The 23,597-nt window shown below is 59.3% G+C and overlaps 1 protein-coding gene across 1 annotated transcript; it reads right to left on the bottom strand.

Moving 5' to 3' along the window:
* Positions 1 to 19,970: 19,970 nt before the first annotated feature.
* Positions 19,971 to 23,303, bottom strand: ISYNA1 (inositol-3-phosphate synthase 1). The gene is made up of 11 exons (XM_049788375.1): positions 23,213 to 23,303; positions 22,978 to 23,114; positions 22,711 to 22,872; positions 22,449 to 22,581; positions 22,106 to 22,299; positions 21,639 to 21,788; positions 21,324 to 21,539; positions 21,043 to 21,207; positions 20,584 to 20,697; positions 20,292 to 20,509; positions 19,971 to 20,133 (listed from the first exon to the last, which is right to left on the bottom strand). Exons 2-11 carry the CDS (start codon positions 23,095 to 23,097, stop codon positions 19,971 to 19,973), a joined length of 1,635 nt encoding a protein of 544 aa, XP_049644332.1. The 5' UTR covers positions 23,098 to 23,114; positions 23,213 to 23,303.
* Between the last annotated feature and the right edge of the window lie 294 nt (positions 23,304 to 23,597).

The following is a 23,597-nucleotide window of genomic DNA, read 5'->3' as shown; positions in this document are numbered from 1 at the left end:
GCTTGGTCCTGCTGGGCTCAGGGGACCTTCTGTGGTTGGAGAGGTTGAGCTCATGCCAGACCAGCGCCCTTCTGGCTGTCCTGTTTCCGCCAAACATCCACCCATCCATCCACCCACCCACCCATCGATCCATCCATCCATCCATCCATCCACCCACCCACCCACCCATCCATCCACCCACCCACCCATCGATCCATCCACCCACCCACCCATCGATCCATCCATCCATCCATTCATCCATCAGTGTCGACTAGTGTCACCATCTAGCACTAACACTCTGTCCCTTCAGTCTCACCTTCATGTTCCCCTGAGCATGGTCTGGTCTGCCCTGGTCTGTTCCTAGCCTCACCGCATCTGCCATCACTGCTGTCCCTGAACCCCAGGACAAAGATTGTCACCTTGAATTTTTTTTTTTTTGGTGGGGGTCCCTGGCTGCCCACAGACATTTTTCACTTGATTTCAGATGGTTTGCCTTTTTTTCTGTTGAAACCCAACAGACCCTGTGGCCCCCAGAACCGCCCTCCCAATTTCTCCATCACTGGGTGCAGGAGAGGATCTGGGAGGAGGCTGCATGTCTCTTTGCCTTTCTGTTTCTGCCTCTCTCTGGCCCTCTCCCCAAGAAGGGACACTTGGTGGCCGGTGTCTGAGTCGGGGAGGAACTGGGGTTGGAGAAGACAGTGGAGAGAGAGCTGGAAGAAGCAAGACTGGTGGTGTAGAGAGGGTGCTGGGCAGGTGGGTGGGACCCCCAGTTTTGGAGTGCACCTTTTGGCTCTTCAGGCCTCTGTATACGAAACACACACACACACACACACACACACACACACACACACTTTTTGTTATTACCTTGTGAAGGTTCTGGAGAGAGAAAACTCAAATCACTGGTTCAGCTCTTTTCTGCCACCCTCCCCACCACCAACCCGGCTTCTATAGAAACTTCTAGGCAGAAGGGTCTACTCAGGGGGCAGAGGCTGGAAAAGAGGCTCCGAGGCGCCTTTTCAGTCTCCCCAAAGTTGCTGCAGGGCCACCGCCAGCTGGTGTGCGCGTGGGCAAAAGAGAGTGCAATCATGCGTGTGTCTGTTGCACAGCCCCCTCAGGGAAGAGGACCCAGTGGGGGAGCCTGGAAATCTTCCCAGCACACCCCCCTCTTCCTGCCTGCAGCCGTCTAGACTGTTGACCCTTCACCTCTCCACCCCGCCCGGCGTCTGGACCCAGAAGTTCCCTAGGGAGTCCAGGACAAAGCCCCAATTCTTCCACCAGCCAGCAGCCTGCCAAGGGGCGCCCGTGGCCCTGGGTCCCCCCCCCCCAGCCACCACAGACTCTCCCTGTGCCCCCTCCCTTCCCACAAGTGCCTAAGCCCCCCGGCGGCCCTAGGGCCAGGGTCCCCCTCCGACGCACGGTGCAGGAGCTGATGCACTGAGCCGCCCTCCCCAATCCATTCCTGAACACACGCCTGTTCCCCTCCATACCCCTGGAATGCATGACAAGATTAAGCACCCTGACTGCGGTGTGTGGGGGGGTGGTCTGGTTCAAAGCTGGCCCCCCCAATTGGTACCCCAGAGCTGCTCGCCTGCAGACACAGGAGTCCCCTTTGCCAGGGTGTAGGTTTGGTTGTACCCCTCAGAACCCTGCCTTTCTGTCTGCCCTGGGAAAACAGGGCTCCTGGCATGTAGAAGGGGTGCCCCCTCTCAGGTGCCCATGAAGACTCCGCCTTCCCATTGGACTCGGTTTCCCAGAGGCAAAGTCTCTGTTCCTGCTGTCTCGGGGGTATCTTCTGGCTCCCCCAAATTCCAGTGAGTGCCTTGTCCTGAAACCCTCACGAGTGGGTGTGACTGGGGAGGGCCCCACACCGGACACCCCAAAACGTCAATAAAGCCGTTGAAATGTGAGTGTTATGGCTTGTCTTTGTGGGAGCCGGACACGATGCCATGAACAATGATGGGAGGGGGGCATTGCCCGGGATCAAGGGGGTCCCCATCCTTCATCTTATACAGCTGGGGTGCAGGCTTACCACTCTATTCTGAGACCACACTAGGCCCCATCTCACCTCTTGATCCTTTTTTTTTTAGGGGGTGTTTGGGTCCTACACAGTGGTAGTGGTGCTCGGGTTCCTCCTGGCTTGGCGCTCAGAAATCAGGCCTAGGGGCCGGGCGGTGGCACTAGAGATAAGGTGCCTGCCTTGCCTGCACTAGCCTTGGACGGACCTCGGTTCGATCCCCGGTGTCCCATATGGTCCCCCAAGCCAGGAGCTATTTCTGAGCAGACAGCCAGGAGTAACCCCTGAGCGTTACGGGTGTGGCCCAAAACCCCAAAAAAAAAAAAAAAAAGAAAGAACGAAATCAGGCCTAGTGGTGTCCAGGGACCCTATGGAATGCTGAGGGTCTAATTCGGGTCAGCGGCATGCAAGGCAAAGGCCCTCCCCACTGCAGTCATGCCCCCTGAAGGGCTTCTAAGCCCCACTCAGCACCAGAACTGGAGCCAGAACCACCACCACCAGTGGGAGGAAGTGTTGAGGTCATGTGAGGTCATCTCCTGGGTGTGCCCGGTAAGGGTAGAAGGGAAAGGGGGGTTCATAAATGATGTCGGATGCCGGAAACCCCCAGGAACCTCACCCCGTGGCCTCTCCAGCTCCCGTTCCTTCCTGGTGGCAACTGGCCAGGACACCCGTATTTGCTCTCTGAGCTGCCTGGACTTGCTCCAGGAGTTGGGGTTTGCTCAGGCGGTGACCTCGGTGCCCTGTCGTGCAAGGGACCCTAGAAGAGACGCTGAGGGGGGCAGGAAAAAGACATGAAGAGCAGAAATGCAGGGTGGGATGGAGATTGGCCAGCATTAGTCTAAATTGATACCTGGCCCCATAGTGTCCTCGAGCAGTGCCAGGAGGGATCCCTAATCTCAGAGCCAGGAGGAACCCTAAGCACCAATGGGTGTGACCCAAAAATCAAATCCCCACCCCCCCAAAAAAAAAAAAAACAAAGAAAAAAAATAATGCAAGGCTGGGGATGAGATTGCACTGTGGGGAAAAGCACTTGCCTTGCAAGAAGCCAACCCGGGTTCAGCCCAGCATCCTACAAGGTTCCAGGGCTCACTCCAGGAGCTGACAAAAGCGAGGGAGCACAGCTTGGGGTACCCCCACTGAGGCAGCGCCCCTGTTAGTACTTGTGAGAAATGACTCACTTCTGGCTACTGGATGTGCAGCCCCAGCCCCCCCTCACCCCCACACAACTGGTCCACACCCGTGGGTGCTGAGGGGTGGAATGGGGGTGGTGAGCAGGTGGTCAGGCAAGAGGCTGACCCTGAAGAGCATCCATGGATGTGGGCCCACAGAAACTTGGAAAAATGCAAGATCTCAGAGGGGCCGGCGGTGGGGTTGGGGGATCCAGCCCAGCCTGCAGGAGCTTCCCCCCACAAGTGCAAACCTGAGAAAATCCTGGCACGGGTCCATTGAGAAACCGGTTGAAAAATATAATACTAGAGATCAGAACAGTCACACAGCAGGGGGGTGATTAGCCTTGCACATGGCTGACCCAGGGTCCATCTCCGGCATCTCAGGCATCTCATAAGGTCTCCTGAGCACTGTCAGGAATGGTTCCTGAGCACAGAGTCAGGAATAACTTCTGAGAACTGCTGGGTGTGGAGGTGCTCAAAACAAAAAGCAAACAAGAGATTAAACTGCTAACAGGATCTTAGGCTGCTTGGGGGAGGGCTGTCTGGCTGAGTCACTTAGGGCAGGGACAGGGTGGGGGGGTTGCTTTGTTCAGCTACGTGCTGGGGGTGTCAAACACTGTAACAGTACAAGTGGGGGTGGGTTTCCAGAGCCCTAGACAGCTTTCCCCAGTGGCTTAAACTCCTGGCAGGTACCTGAGTACCTTGTGTTATGCCCAGGATGCCCCAAGAAGATTGTGAAATGATCGTCCGGTTCCTCTGGTCACCCTCCTATCTGTCTGTCCATCTTGCCCTGTTGGTGGCAGCCTGCATTTCTGTTGGACGCTGGTTTGCGGCCAGGAACAGGTGACCAGGGAAATTCCTGGAACTCTGGGGCACTGCCACCACCACCCCACACCCACAACTCTGTTCACCTCTAATCTGGATGGGCTTCCCAGAACCAGACCCAGCTGGGGAGGACGGCGGGGCTGGGCCCCAATGAGCTCATCGAGTTGGCTGCAGGCCACAGCCAGGTTTCCTGGCCACATCTGGGTCGCCGGGATGCCATGAGGTTGCCTGAAGATAGGCCTGGTTGCTCCTTCAGAGAAGAAGCACTCACGGGGCTCAGGCAGAAGGTCAGGCGCGAGGGTGTCCCTACCCTGTTGCTGTCCCCAGGTCCTCTGTGCTCAGACCTGGACCGGCAGCCCTCAAGGGATTCCTCCTGGTTCTATGCTCAGATATCACTCCTGGCAGGCTCGGGGGACCATATGGGATGCCCGGACTTGAACCACCGCCCTTCTGCATGCAAGGCAAATAAATGCCCTATCTCCATGCTATCTCTAAATTACTTAATTTTTGAACTTTCTTTAGTTTGATCGATTGGTTTTTGGGCCACACCGAGCGGTGCTCAGAGGTCACTTCTGGCTCTGCACTCAGAAATCGCCCCTGGCACGCTGGGGGACCCTCTGGGGAATCGAACTGGGTCCCTCCCAGGTAGACCGCATGCAAGGCAAACGCCCTACCACTGGGGCTATCTCTTCCGGTCCAACCCTAAATTACTAATGTGGGGTCCAGGTTACTCAGAAGCTGCTGTCGGTCGGTCGGTTGGTGGGGACTATGGGCATGTCTAGGGAGACATTGCGAGTTGAAGGCGTGGCCTGGAGGGCATGGCCAGTGTTGGGCGTGGCTTTAAGAAACATGGCAGTTGGGAGGCGTGTTTGAATCGAGGTATAATTATCTGGGGCGTGGCTAAGGTGGGCGTGACTACGCGTGGCAAGGTGATTGGGAGGCATATTTAGATGGGCGTGGCTATTAAGGGCGTGGCTTGGGGTGATTTGAGTGGGCGTGGTCGTCTAGGGCGTGGCGATTGCCAGGTATGTTTATAGGGGCGTGGTTATGAAGGTTTGCTGTCCAGCAGTCCGGGTGGGCATGGTCTTGATGGGCGTGGTTATTAGAGGGCGTGGCTCCGGGCGTGGCCTTGAGTGGCCCAAGTCCCAAAGACCCCATCCTCTGACTTGCAGAGGTTCAAGTCCCCAGGGGCCCACCTGTGACCAGCGCTGGCTTGGGACACCCAGGGTTGGGCGAGCACCTATGAAAAGGGTTCCTACCTGGCGAGCACCCTCGCTGGACCTGGTGGGTCCTGGGGTGTGAGCACTAGAGAATACAGCTCTCTGGAGAGGCCCCCAATCACACCCTGGGAGCTCGGAGCACAGCCCCACGGCCACCGCTGAAGACTGCTCGCAGTCTTGTACAGGTATAAGGCCTGTACCCTGAGCATTGAGCTGGGAGTAGCCGCTGAGCACTGCAGGATATAGGACACCCCTCGCAAAAGGGGGCCCTGTCCTGCTGAGAACTCATTATCTCAACTTTTGGACAGCCCTGGGGGCTGTCACTGCACTAGCTGCATATGTGGTGGCTCCGGGTGCAGTGCTCAGCCACGTGATCCCGTCCAGTCCGCCCTGCATTCCTGGACGTAATCCTGGTTTCTGTTGGATGCCGGACTGCAGCCAGGAACAGGTGACGGGGCCCAGGGAAGTGCCAAGAGTTTGGTTTCATTTTTTTCTTTTCCTCCTGGTTTTGGATCACACCCAGCAGTGCTCAGGGCTGACTTCTTCCTGGCTCTGCCCTCAGGAATCACTCCTGATGGTCCTTGAGGGACAATATGGGATGCCGGGAATCAAATGCAGGAGGGTCCCATGCAGCAAGGCCAGCATGATTCTGCTGTCCTGTAGTCCTGAGCCCCTGGCCAGTCTGGGGACACGCCCCCCCCCAGACTGTGTCCTGTCCCCCTCCCCACGCAGCTCTATTCACCTCTAACCTGGATTGACCTCTGTGGACCAGACCAGCTGGAGAGGAAGGTGGAGCCCTATGAGCTCAAGGCTGGCTGCTGGCCACTGTACTGTGAGGTCACCCTCCAGAGGGCACTGGCTGCCAGCATGTGGCCCTGGGGAGGGAACTCGGCCACCACCTGCTGGCTCCTTAGGGCAGGCACCAAATCCACCCGTTGCTGCTGTCATGGTGGGTGCTGGGAGGCAGCTAGGGAAACGCCTCAGGCCCCAGAATGGAGAGTGGGTCTGGAAAGTAAAGTCAGAAAGGCTTCCTGAAAGAGGGCTCTTTCAGTTGGGTTTTTATTTATACCATCATCTTCATCCTCATTATTATTTTTGATCAGGGGATCACATCTGGCAGTGCTCAGGGCCTTTCTCCTGGCTCTGCACTCAGGGATCACTCCTGGCAGGGCTCAGGGAACTAAATATATGGGCTGTTGGGAATGGAACCGGGTTTAGCCATATGTAAGGCAAACACCCTCCCCGCTGTAATTGGGGTTTTTGTTTGTTTGTTTGGGTTTTGGGTTGCACTCAGGTGCTCAGAGGTTGGTGCTCAGGGGTTAATCCTGGCTCTGCACTCAGAGGTCACTTCTGGAAGGCTCGGGGGACCATAAAGAATGGGTGGAATCCAGCTTGGCCACAAATGAGACCAACATCTTCCCCGATGTGCTCTTGCTGTGGTCTGGAAAGGTCAGTTCGGCTTTGCAGCAGGTGATGCGTGAAGGGCCTTATCCTGCCACCCCACCAAGCCTGGGGGGCAGGTCAGAGTCTAGTTTTAGCCACTAAGGATCTGGAAGACTCCTGTGTCTGGGGCACACCCCCTCCCTGTGGTCTGGGCAGGGGGGCTGTTTACTCAGCACCCACAGAGGTGCAGACAAAGTCCAGTCACTATAAAAGTCGGCAGGTGGCCCAGGACCTCTCAGACTGCGGCACATCACCACTGAGTCATGGCTGGGCTCAGCACCACAATGAATCGGCCACTCTGGCTGCTGCTGCCAGGAGGAGGCGCAGTCCCTCCAGCCCTGGCCCAAGACTTACCTCAGGCCCTGGTCCCCCCCCCCCCTGCCCTGGTCCGTGATGTCCCCCCCCCACCCGGCCCTGATCCTGGGCATTCCTCTGGCCCTGGTCCGAGATGTCCCCCCAGCCCTGGTCTGGGACGTCCCCCAGGCCCTGGTGCCCCCAGCCCTGGTCAGGGACATCCCACCAGCCCTGGTCCATGATGTCCCACCGGCCAAGATCTGTGATGTCACGTGGAAACGTGAGTGACCTGGAGGGGGGGGCTCCTTCCCAGATCCTATACTTAGACTGTCCGAGCCACCCACTTCAGCCCCCCAGCCTCAGTTTCCCCAGCTCCCATCCCAGCAAGGTCAGGACCCTGTTGGCAATTGGGGTTCAAGGGGAGAGATTTAACCAACCCCAGTTGTCCGCCCCCTCCCCAGAAGGCAGATGGGGAAATGGAGTCCCAGAGACTCCTGGAAGCTCACAGAGCCTGGAGACCCCAGAGATGGGGCTGGGGGAGTGGGAGAAGCCAGGTGCAGGATTTGGGGTTGGAGAGGGCAGGAGACGGACCCAGGGCCCAGACTGCTTCCAGTCTGATGCAATGGACAGTGAAGACGCCACTAAAGGAGCCTCGGGATTCGCCGGGGTGGGGCATGTTCCGAAGCTTCCTTGAGAGTGGGGGGGGGACGGGGGAACTGGGGGTGACGGGCAGGGCGTATTCAGGTGGATGGGGAGTGAATGGCCAGAGTGAGGATCCTGAGGGCTGGAGAGATAGCACAGTATGTGGTAGGACGTGTGCCTTGCATGCAACGAACCAGGAAGGATGGTGGTTCGAATCCTGGCATTCCATATGGTCCCCCAAGCCTGCCAGGAGGAACCCCTGAGTGGCGCTGGGTGTGACCCAAAACAAACAAATTAACAAAAAATACCAATAATACAAGTTCAATCTCCAGCACCCCACTGGGTTCTCCAAGCGCTGCCAAGAGTGATTCCTGAGCAAAGAACCAGGAATAACCTCTGAGCGCTGTCCACCTGATGTGGCCCCAAAACTAGAAAAAATTAAAAGGAAAAGAAAAAGGGGCCGGGAAGGTGGCGCTAGAGCTAAGGTGTCTGCCTTACAAGCGCTAGCGTAGGATGGACCTCGGTTCGATCCCCCGGCGTCCCATATGGTCTCCCCAAGCCAGGGGCGATTTCTGAGCTCATAGCCAGGAGTAACCCCTGAGCGTCAAACGGGTGTGGCCCAAAAACCAAAAAAAAAAAAAAAAAAAAAGAAAGAAAAAAAAGAAAAAAGAAAAGGGGGGTGAGGTCATTCGGCTGCTCCCTCCAGCTTTGAGCCCAGCCACGGGGCCACATTTCAGCAGGGTGGGGGTAGCAGAATCCTGGGGCATTTGGGGGTTTTATTCCTTCCCCTTCACCTGCATGCTGGCAAGCTCCTGGCCCACCGCCCTATTGCTCCAGCCCTGGAATTGCAGCATCTGTGAGCGCTGAGCCTGCAGGGGTCTGGGCCAGCATGTGCTGTGTTGTGCTGCATGTTGGTGTGTGTGGGAGCAAGTGGGTGCCGCCCAGTGCCTGGCAGGTGACCTCGTGGCTTCTCTCATCCCTCCACAGTTTGGCTCGACCACAGCGCGCATGCAGACGCAGGTGAGGCTGCACCGGATGCACCCGGGCGCGGTGCCCGAACCCGAACCCCTAAGTATCCCTACAGGCTTCAACCCCTGGTGCTCCTGTGCGGTGACCACCAGGACCGGGTGACCTTCACGCCCTTTGACGACCTGGTGGCCGCCGACTGCCAACGCGCATGACCACCCTTATTGATCAGATCAGTTATTTATTATTAATTTATGGGTGGAGGTGGGGTCCCCGGGGTTGGCTGGTGAGGTCAGTTTGCGGCAGGGTTAGGGCTGCCTCTAGGGGAGCCCTATGGGGGGGGGGCCCTGGCCGAGCCCAGCCCAGCAGCAGCCAAGCCACGTTTAGCAGACAAGGTCTGAGAGAACCTTTTCATGTCTGTGGCCCTGGAACAATAAAAGAAAAAAATGCATTTTTTGGGGCCGGGCGGTGGCGCTGGAGGTAAGGTGCCTGCCTTGCCTGCGCTAGCCTAGGAGACGGACCGCGGTTCGATCCCCCGGCGTCCCATATGGTCCCCCAAGCCAGGAGTGACTTCTGAGCGCATAGCCAGGAGTAACCCTGAGTGTCACAGGTGTGGCCCAAAAACCAAAAAAAAAAAAAAAAAATGCATTTTTTTTCTTTCAGAAAAGTGGAATAAAAATGACTCTTTTTGGGCCTGGAGAGATAGCACAGTGGCGTTTGCCTTGCAAGCAGCCGATCCAGGACCAAAGGTGATTGGTTCGAATCCCGGTGTCCCACATGGTCCCCCGTGCCTGCCAGGAGCTATTTCTGAGCAGACAGCCAGGAGTAACCCCTGAGCACCGCCGGGTGTGACCCAAAAAAACCAAAAAAAAAAAAAAAAAAAAAAAAAGACTCTTTTTGGGCCTGGAGAGATAGCACAGCGGCGTTTGCCTTGCAAGCAGCCCATCCAGGACCTAAGGTGGTTGGTTAGAATCCCGGTGTCCCATATGATCCCCTGTGCCTGCCAGGAGCTATTTCTGAGCAGACAGCCAGGAGTAACCCCTGAGCAACGCTGAGTATGGCCCAAAAACCAAAAACCAAACCAAACCAAAACAAAACAAAAGACTCTTTTTCTTGCTTCCCCCGGAGAGACATGGGTGCAGGGCAAAGATGTAAAGATGGGGCAGAAACACAAGGATGGGGTGCAGGTCAGAGATATGGTGGTGCAGGAGAGGAAGGGGAAGTGGGGGAGGAAAGGCCTCTGAGGATTAAGATTTCCTCTGAATTGGGAAATTCCTCAATCTTGCAGGCTCTCTGATGATGCTCTCTGGACAGTGCTCCCCTTCCCTCCTCCTGAAGGGGGTGCTAGGCCCGAGGCTGGCCCTTGCCGGTGCCCTCTAGAGCCCAGGTGTCCCGAAGTGGGCGTCAGCGTCCGGGCACCACGTAGTCCTCGTCGTCCTGCGGGGTGCAGGGGTGCTGAGAGGGCAGGTTGCAGTAAATGGCCTGAGGGCCCGCGTCCGAGTCGGCACCATTGTACTCCAGGTAGAAGTCGCTGTCCTCCGAGGGCCCGGACTGGTGCCTGTGGCGATGGGCAGGGTGGGGAATGAGGAAGGAACCGGGAGCCTGTTGGGGCGCTGAGGGGACGCGGAGATGGGCTGCCACGTCCTCCCGGCCTGCATCCCCACATGCACCCTGTTCTTGGGCCAGGAAGGAGGTGAAGTTGTGAAGATTCCAGGAAGGAGGTGAAGTTACGAAGATTCCTAAGTCTGTACTCAGGGATTGCTTCTGGTGGGGCTCCTGGGGTACTTCTAGTTCTGTGCTCAGTTCTGTGCTCTAGTTCTGTGCCTGACAAGGCCTTGGGGTTCACTCCTGGTGGGCCTCATGCCGGGGTGTCAGGGAACAAGCCCAGATCGGACATGCAAGGCACTTGGGGGTTCCTCCTGGCTCTGTACTCAGAAATCACTCCTGGCAGGCTCCAGGAGCCAGGCTGGGATGCCGGGGATCGAACCTGGATTCATCCCGGGTTGGCCATGGGCAAAGCCAATGCCCTACCACTATGCTATTGATCCAGCCTCCCAGGCAGGCGGCTGGGAAGGACAAGGGGCTCCCTCCCTCGGGTTGCTCTCCCACCTCCCCCAGTGCTCTGCCCCTGAGCCTAGGAGGACACAGCGGCCATTACTGTGCACTGGCAGGAACCTTGGCACTGAGCCTGGTAACGGCCCCGCCCACTTCTGCTTGGCGTCTCATTTGCATCTGCTTTGCATAATGGCTCCTTTCTCGACAGTGCTGCCCTCCCCCCCCCCCCCCCGTGGTTCCCCAGAAGTCAGCCCTAGGCCCAGCTGGCTTGTGCTTCCCCTCGACGCTGGCCCTTTGCTCCCAAAAAATTCCCCAACCCACCAGGATGAACTTTGTACTCAGTGGGTAAGACTAGGTGGGAAGTGGCTGTTGACTCCACTTTTTAATTTTTCTGTTTTTGTGGGGGTCACACAAAAGCTACGGGCTTACTCCTGGCCCTGCCTGTGCTCAGGAATCAACCCTGGCAGTGCTCGGGTGCTCTGCCTGGTGCCGAGAATTAAAGCAAAGGTCCTGCTTGCCGAACCCCAGCCCCTGCCTCTGTTTCTTTTTCTGTTTTTGGTTTTTGGGCCACATCCAGAGGTGCTCGAGGCTGGCTCCTGGGATCACTCCTGGGGCGCTCAGGGGTTGGTTACTCCAGCCTCTGTGCTCAGGGGACCCTCTAGGATGCTGCAGGTCAGCTGCATGCAAGGTCAGTGCCCTCCCTGCTGGTTTATCGTTCTGGCCTACCTACCCCAGTTTCTCAGGTGGGTGCATCATATGCCCCTCAGGGCCAGGGTCACGGGAGATGTGAACCCAGAAAGCTAATGACTCCCCCCCACCCCTGTGCCCCTTTCCTCTCTCTCCAGGCCTCGGGGGCCAGAAACTGGGTTTGCAGGCCAGGAAGTGGGGAGGCCTTGTCTCCAAAACACAAACTCAATTAAACCCGAACCCAGACACTCCACTTCAGAGCCTGCCAGCCCTGCATGAGGCCCAGCTGGCTTGGAGACCCCCCCAGCCCTGGAGTCTAGGAGGGAGTTGAGGTACATCACTCACCTGTCACCCCAGGAAGGTTGCGGCGGCTTCCCGTGGAACATGTTTTCATAGTCAGGTGAAGGGGTACTGGGAGGTGCTGCCGCCGCGGGGGGCGGCCGGGGGTTCCGGGCTCGGCTACTGTACCTTGGCTGGCGACTGGAGCCGGGCCTAGATGCGTCAGACACTGCCCATGCCTTGGCCTGGCCCTGGCCCAGGCTGCTCTGGGCACCCCGGCGGCTTCGCAGCTTCCAGACCCACCAGATCCCCGCGGCCCCTCCAAGCGCCAGGACCACGCACACTCCGGCCACTATCCCCCCGATGGAGGCCGCGCTCAGCCCGTGGGGACACTGGGCTCCCAGGAAAAGGGTGAGGTTCTGAGTGTGGTTCGAGCCCTCGGGGTGGCACTGCGGGGCGTCACTGCAGTTGTTGCGGGCCTCGTGCCAGGGGCCCAGGGCGCAGGCACAGACCGAGCGCAGCTCCAGCAAACACCGACGGCCCAGCTCCGCGTCCACCTCGGCCAGCGGGTTCCCCCTCGCGTCCAGGACCCTAAGATTTTTCAGTTCCGCAAAGAAGGTGCCAGGGAGTCTCTGCAGGTTGTTCCTGGACAGGTCCAGGACCTTCAAACCGCTCGCCTGCATCTTGCCCTGGAGGACTTTCAGACCTTGGCTGCTCATGTTCAAACATTCAACGTCGGGTGTGTAGGACCAGTTGGCCACTGGGGGGGCCGAGTCGCAGGACAGTTCCTGGGCACCCCCGGCCTCCAGAAGCAGCAGCTGGGACAGCAGCCACACCAGGACGAGCCCCATCCAGCCCCCTGCGCCCAGGACAAAACAAGAGAGAATAGACACTTGAGATGTTGCCGGGCCTGTGGTCACCTTCTCGTCCCCTCAGCACCCTGGCCGCTCCTATTTTTAGTGCTCAAAGCCACCGCCACCGCCTCCAGGGCGGCCTCCACATGGCCTCGGGCTGTCCCTGCCTGGCTTGGCCTGTCACTTGGGTCTCTGGGCTCAGTTTCATCCTCTGCAAAATGGGTCCATGACTGTGGGGGAATCTCTCTGTCTTGGGAAGAGAGACAGAAAGACAGACAGACAGACAGAGATAGAGAGAGGAGAGAGACAGAGAAGAGACAGAGAGAGGAGAGGGGGAGAAAGAGAGAGGAGAGAGACAGAGACTCAGACAGACAGACAGAGAGCAAGCAGGCCTGTGGTCACCTAGGTCCAACCCTGCCTAAACTCCAGCCGCCATCACACCCAGGAGTACATGCAGCCTCCCCAGAAATACTTTGGGGATCCAGAGTGCTCCCTGCTCTACTCCAGTAGCTGCCAATGGCAGGCAAGTGGGCTCCTCCTAGGATGGGGGCCCCTAGCCCCTTGTGCAGCACCTAGGTCTCACCTCACCCCTACCTTCCAGGTCCTCGGACGCACCTCCCCCAGCCTTGCCAGCTCTCCGAGGAGGGGCTCCGACCTTGGGTCCTGGGCTCCCTGGCAAGCGGGGTGAGGGCTGGGCGCCCTGGGCAGGGTCGTGGCTGTCCCAGCGCAGTAGTTCCTCAGGCTCCAGCCCGTAACCCTCAGGAAGAGGAACTGGTGTTTGTCTGGGAAGCGGGAGGGGAAGAATGAAGAAGACTTGGGGATCCGCCTCACCCCTTGACCCCCCCTAGGCCTCCAGGCCCCTAGTTCTCACGGGAGGGGGAGGGGCCCCCACATCCCGCTTCCTTCTTGCTGGAACCCACAAAGGGACCTTCCTGCAGGTTCCTCTTCATTCACCTCATTCATTCATTCAGTGACCTGAATTCACCCTTGCAGAGATGACCCCGCCCCACCCAGAGGCCGGAGCAGCACACCCCCAAGTCAGGTTCAAGAGAAAGGACAGAACTAAACAGAACCCCCTTCCCCCACCCTTATGGAAGGACCCATAAGAATTGGGAGCAGGCCAGAAGGAAGGAGACCTAGGAAGGCTTCCTGCAGGAGGCGGCTTTGACTAGGACTTCTACGTGTGGATAGGAGTTTGTTGCAGGTTCCTAAAACCTGCTTTTGACACTTCAAGTGCCGTCATTTCTCCCAGAAGACCCCCACATGCTGGTGTCACGTGCCCCCTGAAAGATGGACCCCTTCTGCTGACTCAGGCATCCAGGGTCTGGTTCCCCTTCTCCCAATATTTGCATGTTTGCCTAAGCGTGGACAAATGGATGACGAATGGACAGGCTGAAGGAGGAAGGAGGAAGGCAGCTACATGCCAGACAGACCCCCTGGGTCAGCAGCTTGGGGAGCCTGAGCTCCAGGGGCACAGAAAGGAACCAGATGGAAATGGGGGGCAGGGGAGGCAAAAGAGGGTTCTCATTCCTGCCAAGGATCGCCTAGAAATGACGCAGGAACCACAGGGCTCGCCTGACCAGGAGGACTGAGGGGTGTCGGCAGGGGCAACTGGAGTGAAGGCCCCAGATGGGGCTTGGGGTGTTTGGGGGGGCTTGAGCCACACCCGGCAGTGCTCAGGGCTACGCTCAGGGATCACTCCTGGCAGTGCTCAGGGGACTTTTTGAGAGTGCTGGAAATCGAACCCGGGCTGGCCACTTGCAAGACAAACACCCTCGCACTTCTGGGGCCCTGTGGGGTTACATTTCTAATTGTAGGTCACCACCAGGGCAGGGGAAGGAACAGGAAGAGCAGAGTTTGGGGGTGTGTGACAGACAGAGGGAGGAGGGCCCACACGTCTGTCTTTTATTTTGGGGTCTGAAGCGATGTAACAGCCAAAGGGTGTCCTGCTGACCCCTTTCAGCACAGAGGAGAACAGGCAGGACCTTTGTGGCAGGCCAGGCCAAAGAGGGTTCCTGACAGGTCCCCCAAACCAGCCCGAGCCTCTGAGGAAAGAAGGAAATGAAGAAAGAGGAAGCGGTTGGCACCTGAATTGGCTGGCCCTAGGAGAAGGTGCCAGGAGCTTTTGTGGACTCCCCTCTCTGGCAACGGGCCCCCTCCCTGTTGCCCCTAGAGCTGCCACCTCTTGCCCCCAAGACTGTCTCCCTCAGAACAGTCTCAGGAACCAACTGGAGAGGGACTCAGCTTTCTCCTGCCGCCAAGGCCTCCTGAGTCCTGGGCAGTGGCAGAAACGAAGCCTGTTTCTGGGACTGGCCCAAACTGGGGTTCCATGACCCAGATCACCTTGGAAGCTCTTCCTTGTGTTGTTCATTTTATTTAATTTTTACTTGGGGGTCCACACCCAGTGGCACTCAGGGCTGACTCCTGGCTCTGCACCCATGAATCACTCCTGGAGGTGCTCAGGGACACGATGAAATGCCAGAGATAGAACCTGAGCTGGCCGCGTGCAAGACAAACTCCCTCCCTGCCTTGCTCTTGGCTCAGGCCTTTTTGTTTTGTTTTCTTTTGGTTTTGGGTCACACCTGACAGCACTCAAGTGTTACTCCTGGCTCTATGCTCAGAAATCGCTTCGGGCAGGCTTGGGGGACCATTTGGGATGCTGGGATTTGATCCACTGTCCTGCATGCAAGGCAAACGCCCTATCTATGCTATCTCTCCGGCCCTTCTGGCCTTTTCGTATTCTTCATTTAAAAACAGACTTTTGGGGCCCAGAGAGATAGCACAGAGGCATTTGCCTTGCAAGCAGCCGATCCAGGACCAAAGGTGGTTGGTTCGAATCCCGGTGTCCCATATGGTCCCGTTCCCCCCCCCCCCCCCCCCCGTGCCTGCCAGGAGCTATTTCTGAGCAGACAGCCAGGAGTAACCCCTGAGCATTGCCGGGTGTGGCCCAAAAACAAAAAACAAAAAAAAACAAAAAAACAGACTTTTGGGGCCGGAGCGATAGCAGTAGGGTGTTTGCCTTGCACGTGTCCAACCCAGGATGGACCTGGGTTCGATCTCTGGCATCTCATTGGGTCCCTTGAGCCTGCAAAGAGCGATTTCTGAGAGCAGAGCCAGAAGTAACCCCTGAGAGATCCAAAAACAAAACCAAAAAGTAATAAATAACAATAAAATAAAAACAGACTTTTGAACCCAGGCGCCTCTGAAAATTCCCCTTCTCAGAAACCTGTAATTGTGAAGGGCACGTGTAGTTGTGACCATCCAGAAACTTCCCCAATTAGTCTCCAAAAATAACAAATAAAAAAAACGGAAGAGATTTGGATTTGGGCAGAGATCGTGATGGAGCTTAGATCTGGGGGTGGGAACGCCCTGAATTCCCTGCACTAGGCCTGATTTTCCCTCCTGCCACCTTCATTCTTAGCAGGAGGCAGTTCCAGTACTGGTTTCCTGCGAGGATGCTAGCAGGGCACAGAGACATCAAGACTCTGGCCCCGGGCCACACAGCCAAGAAGTGGAGGGTCAAATGAGAAGTGGAAATCCCCCTCCCAGCTGTAGGGACCCCTCTATTCCCAGCAGGCTTTTCTTTATTTCTTTGTTTTGGGGCCACATTCAGTGGTACCCAGGGCTGACTCTTGGCTCTGCGCTCAGGAATCAATCCTGGAGGTGGTCAGGGACCCTATGGAATGTGGGGATCAAACCCAGGTCGGGCCCGTACAAGACCAATGCCCACCCCTCTCCCAGCACAATGGCCTGATACAGGGTCCTCAGAGGTCTCCCCATGACCTTGGTGTTGTCCTTTTCTTCCCAGGGTCCAGGAAAATTGTCCAGGGATTCCCCCTAAGTGCATGCAGGATGCTTTGAATCTCCCCCCCAAAACTGGGAGGACTTTTTTGTTTTGATTTTGGTCCACACCAGGCTGCGCTCAGGACCAACATCTGATGGGGGCTCACCTGGTTCTCCTCCCTATCTCCGTTGTTTTCGATTTTGCCCCCCAAACCATATAATCTTTCTTTTTTGGGGGGGGTTTGGGGCCACACCCGGCGATGCTCAGGGTTCACTCCTGGCTCAGTGCTCAGGATCGCTCTTGGCAGGCTCGGGGAACCATATGGAATGCCGGGGGGATCGAACCTGGGTTGGCTGCGTGCAGGGCAAACGCCCTACCGCTGTGCGACTTTGCTCTTGGACTTGGTGACCCGCGCAGGGCCCAGGGTAGCCAACCGGCAGCAGCCCCAAACCGCGTCCCCAAGGGCACCGTGGCTCTCTGCTGCCACCGCGCGGCCATTATTGGGTATGACTGTTCTGGTGGAGCTTGGATCACTGCGAGCTGCCCCATCGGACCCACCGGGCAGCGGGGGTTGCTATTTGTTTTGTTGTTGTTGTTTTTGGTTTTTGGGTCACACCCGGCAGCGCTCAGGGGTTCCTCCTGGCTCTACGCTCGGAAATTGCTCCTGGCAGGCTCGGGGGATCATATGAGATGCCAGGATTTGAACCCCCTACCTCCATCCTATCTCTCCGGCCCCTGCTATTTGTTTTTTTATATTTATATTTTTATTTTTAGTGTTTTAAGCTTTTGGGCCACACCCTGCGGCGTTCAGGGGTTCCCCCTGGCTCAGCGCTCAGAAATCGCTCCTGGATGCCGGGGATCAAACCCGGGTTAGCCGAGTGCAAGGCAAACGCCCTACTGCTGTGCTATCTCTCCGGCCCTGGGGGTTGCTATTTGTCTGGGCAATCCTAGTTGGGCGATAAGAGGTGTGTAGGGGGGTTCAGTCCCTATATAGCGGGGTCTGGCGCGCAGAGCGGTTCTCCGCAGTGCCTGATGCTGTAAATTATGTAAATGCAAAAGTGAAAGCTGGGGACACATGCAGGGTTCTGGCCTGTGGTTTGCAAGTTTGCAGGAAGGTGCACCCCGACCACTGGAGCCCCAGGGGTGGGGTTGAGGGGGTCATTAAGCAGCTGGGGCGGCAAGGGAGTCCCTGGGGAGCACAGACCAGCCACATAGGCTGCCTATTGGGGAGTCCCAGAACTGTTTGGAGGAATCAAGTTGGGGGGGCTCTGAGCTCGGCCTACAGGCCGCAAAAGCTGGGCTTGGCTGGAGCACCGGACTGCGGCCTGGTTTTGCTCATTTGCTGCTGCCTTGATCCCCACCCCACCCCACCTAACCCCGACTCCCTGCCGAGTCAAATCCAAGCTGGTGCCCAACCTGGAGAACTTTCCAGACACTTTCCTGCAGCTCTGCCCTTTGCCTGCATCTCCCAGGTCTGAAGTATCCATGAATCGCCTCCAAATCCCTAGTCTGTCCCCCATCCCAGTCCTCCAGCAGCCAGAAAGGCACTGAGGTGGGGCTGCTGCCTCAGTTTCCCCCACCCGTAACAATGTAGCTCCCTGCTCCCTGATCTATTGGCGCTGGTGCGTGGGAAATCTCGCAGGTACCCCGTTATATCTGAGCCTCAGAGGCAGAGCCTGCGCCCTTCCCAGGCTGGGGGTTTTGTCGGGGGGCCTTGGAAAGTCCAGGAGGTCCTGGAGCGAGATGAGGGACAGCGGGGAGGGTGTTGACCTTGCACGCGGCCTACCGGGGTTCGATCCCAGGTCCCCCATAGCACAGCCAGGAGTGATTTCTGACAGAGCCAGGAGTGAGCCCTGAGGGCCGCCTAGTTGGCTAAAATAAATCAGCAAAGAAATGAAAGTGACCGGGAGAATAGGGGGCCTGCCCTCGCCCCCTTTCCTGGGACTTCAATTATGGGGGGACAGGACAGCTCTGAACCACCTTCCCACTCCGAATATCAGGTCCCAGCAAGGCCGGGCTTATTAGAGAGAGGCCTGGAGGAGGGACTAAGAGGAAGGAGGCCCTAGAGGAAGCGCAGACAGGGAGGGGCAGAGGAAGTGGAGATTGGGGGCAGCAGGACCGGCTCACCGAGCCTGGAAAGGTCAAGTTCCAAGAGAGGGGGCAGCGAGAGGCGGGCGGGGCCGGACACCCCCCTCCAGGCAGTCCTGGGGCTCCGGCACAGGGTATTAACCTCCCACCGCGAGCTTGCACCGGGCCTGGGGACCCCTCCTTCGCCCAAGGCCGAGAGGAAGCGCTGGGAGGGGGAGGAAATGCCAGGAAGTGGGAAGGGCGGGAGGGCTCCCCAATTCCCAGCCGGGCCAGTCGGGATGGAGGCGGGGCGGCCTGGCCATTCCCGTCTCAGCGGGTGAGCGGGGGGTTAGGGTTGGGACGTCCCGGCCCAGCCTGGGGCGGAGCGACTCTAAGAGCGGGTGTGGGGGGCGCGCACAGGGCCCGGTGGAGCTCTGAGCCTGAGCGGTACAAAGGGGTAGCCGGAACTTTCCATCGGCTAGGCCCCCGAGCCCCGAGGGTGCGCACGGGCCCCCCCCCAGTGGCCTGAAGTGAAGGGGGAGCACAGGGCCCCAGTGCTGGCAACTGGGTGCGTTTGGGCCTCACAGGAACTGGGGGGGGGGGGCTTGAAAGTAGAGAGGTTTGGCCGGACTCGGGGGCACGGGACCTCCCTAAGGTGGAGAGTTGGGGGCATAGAGCTGCGACCCCCCACAACCTATTATCTCTGGAAAAGCTTTTGGAACAGATGTAGGGGCCTACAGATGGGGTGCCAGAAGTGTTTCCCCCAAGCAAGCCCAGAAGGGCCTCCAGGTACCGGAGCTCTCACTCCGGCCCAGGCTGGGGTTGAGGGCACTTTGCACGAAAGTGGGGAGACAGGCGCCCCAGAAATTGCACACTGACACCAGAAACTCGGGAAGAACCAGTGGCAATGCGGTGGGCTTGGGAGAGCTGGGAAGGTGCCCTGGCTTCGGCCAGGAGACCATAGTCCATTGAAGGTGCCGGGTGCTCAGGGAGGTCCCAGGATATGGGGTCAGAATTTGGGGTCCCATTTGAGCCCAGCTGTGCACTCAAGTCTCCAGGGACCCCTCCAGCTCGGGATGACCCCAGGATGCCCAGCCCAGGCTCTTCCCTACACCAAAGGATGGCCCTGGGGGTGGACATGGATGGGCTGTCAAGGTAAGTGATGGGGAGACAGGGGTGGGGTGGAAGGAGTGGGGGGCCAGGGTCAGGCCCAGCATGGGCGGAGCCAGTGCTGGGTGAGGGTATGCATGAGTGGGCTGAGTCAGATCTGGGACCTGGTCTTTGCAGATTACTTATGCTGGACTAATGCCACTCCCTGCCTGGCCTGTTCTGTCTGTCCCAGGTACCCAGGGATGATGGCAAGATGGTACCAGGTTGGCCTTTCCTGCACTTCTTCCGCGGTTGTCCAAGGTCTTCCCAGCTCTGAGCTTCATGGAGGTAACAGGCAAGTCTGCTAAAGCTTAACTGAATTTTAGGGGTCTGTGGGGCTCTTCCAGGACCCTAACAAATAAACCTTAGTTTTGTTGTTTGGACTCCATTTTGTTTTTAAGCTGCTCTGGAAGGTTAATGAGCATGGGGTATGTGTGTGTGGATGGAGTGGGGAAATTAAATGGGAGCGACAGGGAACTCTAGACAGGCAAACACGGTAGTACTGGCTTTATTGGGGTGTCAGGGAGGGGCTGTGACTGAATCTCAGTTGATCTCGGGCTCCTCGGCCTGTGAGTGCCCGTTGGCTGCTGCTTCCTGGAGAGGCTGGGCGCAGGCAGCGACCCCGGGCTCATCGTGTATCACTACTGGCCGCTCCATCTTGTGCTCCAGGAACATGTGGTTCTGCGGCGGGAGCCCCACGCAGGCGCTGTAGGGTCAGGGATGGGGACAGTCACTTTGGGGCCCGGCACAGCCTGTGTTTTGGGTTTCTGCATGCAATGCCAACGGCTGTGCTCCACTCCCCCTGCTGCTGCCTGGGACAGGCCCGGGTTGTAGGGGAGGGAAGGGGTGGGGAAAAGCACCCACCGTAGAATGTTCTCGATGCAGCTGCGCTGGCGGAAGAGCGCGTTGATCACGGGGCTGCCGGGTGGCGCAAGCGGCGCCTTGAAGAGGAAGGAGAGCAGGGACAGCACCGAGTGGAAGCCCTGGGGCTCGGGGTCGAGCTCCGTGCAGAAGGTGACGCGCTGGCAGAGCTCGGTCAGCAGCACCAGGTCCAGCATGATGGGCGCAGCCAGCAGCGAGTCCTGCGCGCAGGCGTGAGGGTCAGAGCCAGCGGGGTCATGGGGTCAACAGCCCCTACGGGGAGACCTCCACCTACCTCACAGGTGTTATGCAGCACCAGCGTGTTGGTGCCACCCAGCATCAGCTCCGAAGTGTACTCGTCCAGGGCGCGCTTGCTGTCCCCCACAAAAGGCACATACTTGATGACCACCTGAGGGGCAGAGGGGGGGAAATTTGTCACCTGGGGTCCCGCCCTAAGGCCCCCAAACCACGCCCCTGCTCCATCAAGCCACACTCCCGAAACCAACAGGCTTGCAGCAGGCCAGAGCCTGACAACTGGCCCCGCCCATTATGGGCAGCCCCGCCCCTGCAGCACCAGGCTACGCTCATTGGCTCCTAGGGATAGGACACGCCCTCTAGCACCAGATTTCACGTAGCCACGCCCACTCACCATCCCAGTCCCAGGAAGGTTCTCATTGGTGTGCCACACCACAAGTAACCTTAGGCCCCGCCCCTGGAAGGCCAAGCCACGCCCCCTGGCCCCTGCCCCACTCACGCAGTGGTCGGGCTCCTCGCCCTCTGCATAGAGCACCGGGTTGCTGAGCACCATGTCGTCCACCACGTTGCTCTTGGACACCTCCTTGGAGCGGAACTGCAGCGGCCCAGACAAGTTGCGCCCGTCATTGTTGCCCAGGTGGTTGTAGCTCACGATGGACCTGGTCTGGGGGCACAGGGCCGAGCCAGCTGCAGCAAGCGCCTGGGTGGTCCTTGCATGCACCCACCCAGCCACGCCATCCAAATCCCCCCAGCGCCTTAGCTGCCGGGCGGCCCCCCAACCTTGAGGCCTGAGCCGATGAGGAAGTCCACCAGCACAGACTTGACCTTGGTTTGCCCGGACTTGAAATCGTCCCCGCCTACGAAGACGTGGTGCTGCCGGGCTAGCTCAAGGGCGCCGGGCACCAGTGTGTTCTGCGGGGACCCGTTGAGGAAGGCGCAGCCCTCCAGGATGCTGGCCACGGCGAAGAGTGTGGACGGAGACACCTCCAGGCCTAGCTGCGGGGTGGTGGTGGTAAAAGCAAGGGCTGTCAAGGCGTGGACAGAGAAATGGGGTGTAGGGACTCTCCCAACCCTCACCCCTGCGCAGGCGCCCACCTCGATGGTGCGGAGCAAGTTCTCAGCCGTGTCGTTGAGGCCCCTGGACACCTCGCAGAAGCGCTCCGTGTTGGCTGTCCACATGACGATCACTTTGTCCAGGCCGGCCTTACTGCGGAAGTCGCGGATGTCCCTGCGGATCTGCTCCAGCTGGTGGGGAGGGGATGTGGAGATTGGAGGGGCAGATCGTACAAGAACCCAACAACCCCCGTGTGGTCTGGGATGGGTGCTCCCGTGCCCAAGTGTCAGGAAAAATAAAAGTGCTGGAGTGAATGCACAGCAGGGACAGCATTTAACTTGCAGGAGAGCGGCCCCCCCCCCCCCCGTCATTTCTGAATGCAGAGCCAGGAGTAACCTGAGCACCATCGGGTGTGGCCTCCCCCCACCAAAAAAAAAAACAACAAAGAAACTTGGGGGTCGGGTGTGGAGTGCAGAGGGAAACCCCAGAGCCCGAGGCACCCTCCCACCTGCTCTGCACGCGAGCCCAGGATGACATTGTCGGCGCGCGTGCTCTGGTTGGCAGCGATGAACTCGGGAATGTAGACGGAGGGTCGGGGCTTCAGTGCCTCCATGTGCCCCCACAGCTGCTCCTGCAGATCCCAGTCCAACACTTGCGCTCGGCGCATCGCCTCGGCCAGATTCAGCGACGAGATGTCCCAGCCTGGGAAGTGTGAGGGGGTTGGGGGAGTCCCGGGTGAGGCCTCTGCAGGGGTGGGGAGGTGAGGCGACCCCCTCCAGCTCCAATGAACCAAGCAACCCTTATCCCCCCTCGTTGGTTGTTTTGTTTTCCCCCTCCCGGGGCCCACCCACCGTCGAACTGCAGGTCTCCGGGCGCCACCATGGGCAGCAGCGCGCTGAAGGGCACGAAGACCTCGCGGCCCGAAGCGTCCAGGCCGAGGCTCACCGTGCCGGCCTGCGTCAGCGAGCCGTAGTAGTTGGCCTCCTGCGGGGAAGGCAGGCGGGGCGCGCGGGGGTCAGCGCCGGACAGATAGGCAGGGGGCACCCCGCGCGCCTCTGCGTCTTCCCCTTCCTTCCCCTTCCCCCACGCCGGGCCGGGCCGGGCCGGACCCACCTTGCGGCCGCTGCGCGTGGGCCACGACAGGCGCAGGCGGTTGGCCAGAACGGCGGCGGTGAGCGTGGTGCCGTTGTTGCCGCCCCAGCCCACCAGCATGACGCCGAGCCGGGGCACCTGGCGGGCGGTGCGGAAGGAGAAGCGCGTCGTGGAAGGGCGCACCTGGACACGGAAAGGCCGGGTGGGGTGGGCGCGGTGAGCCGGGCGACGGCGGGAGGCTCCTCACTCGCACCCCTGCAGCCCCGCACCCGGCAGCCCCTCCGCCACCTTGAGCACGCCGCCCTCCCGTCGGACGCTGCTGGTCCGGTAGTCGTACTGGGCCTGGATGGCGTCGGGGCTGTAGGTCACATCGGGGCTGTCCACCAGCAGCTGCTCGGCGGCCTCCATGGCGGCGGGAGAGTGGGCTGGGGGCGCAGGGGAAACGACGGGTGCTGAGCAGGGGGGAATGCTCGCCTCCCACCCCGCCACGCGCCTCCCCGGGGCCCGCGCGCACCTCACTCACCGGCGTGGAGCGGCTGCGAGCGAGGTCGAAGGCGGATGGGGCTGCGGCGCTGGGGGCGCGCGGGCTCCTAGAAAAAGACCCCGGCCCCGCCCCCGGCCCGCCCCGCCCGCCCGCCCGCCCGCCCGCCAGGGGAGGGGCGGCCGCGGCCTTGGGCTCGGGTCGGAGGTGCCCCCCGCCCCCATCTCCTCTCCCCGCCTGCGAGGCCGGACCTGGGAAACTGAGGGCCGGGTCGGGAGCCCCCCAGCTCCAAAGCGCGCAGCCGGCACCGGTGACCCCGTCCCCGACCGGCGGCGTCTTTTGTGGGGGCCCGGCCTCTGTGGGCCTCGGTTTCCCCACCTGCGGCCCTCGGCGGGGGCGGCGGGGCAGCGGCCGAGATAAGCGAGCC

Source organism: Suncus etruscus, chromosome 15, assembly GCF_024139225.1.
Source record: "Suncus etruscus isolate mSunEtr1 chromosome 15, mSunEtr1.pri.cur, whole genome shotgun sequence".
In the NCBI taxonomy this organism is placed as follows: domain Eukaryota; kingdom Metazoa; phylum Chordata; class Mammalia; order Eulipotyphla; family Soricidae; genus Suncus; species Suncus etruscus.
Note: the sequence above shows the minus strand (reverse complement) of the source record. Positions and strands in the feature narration are given on the sequence as shown.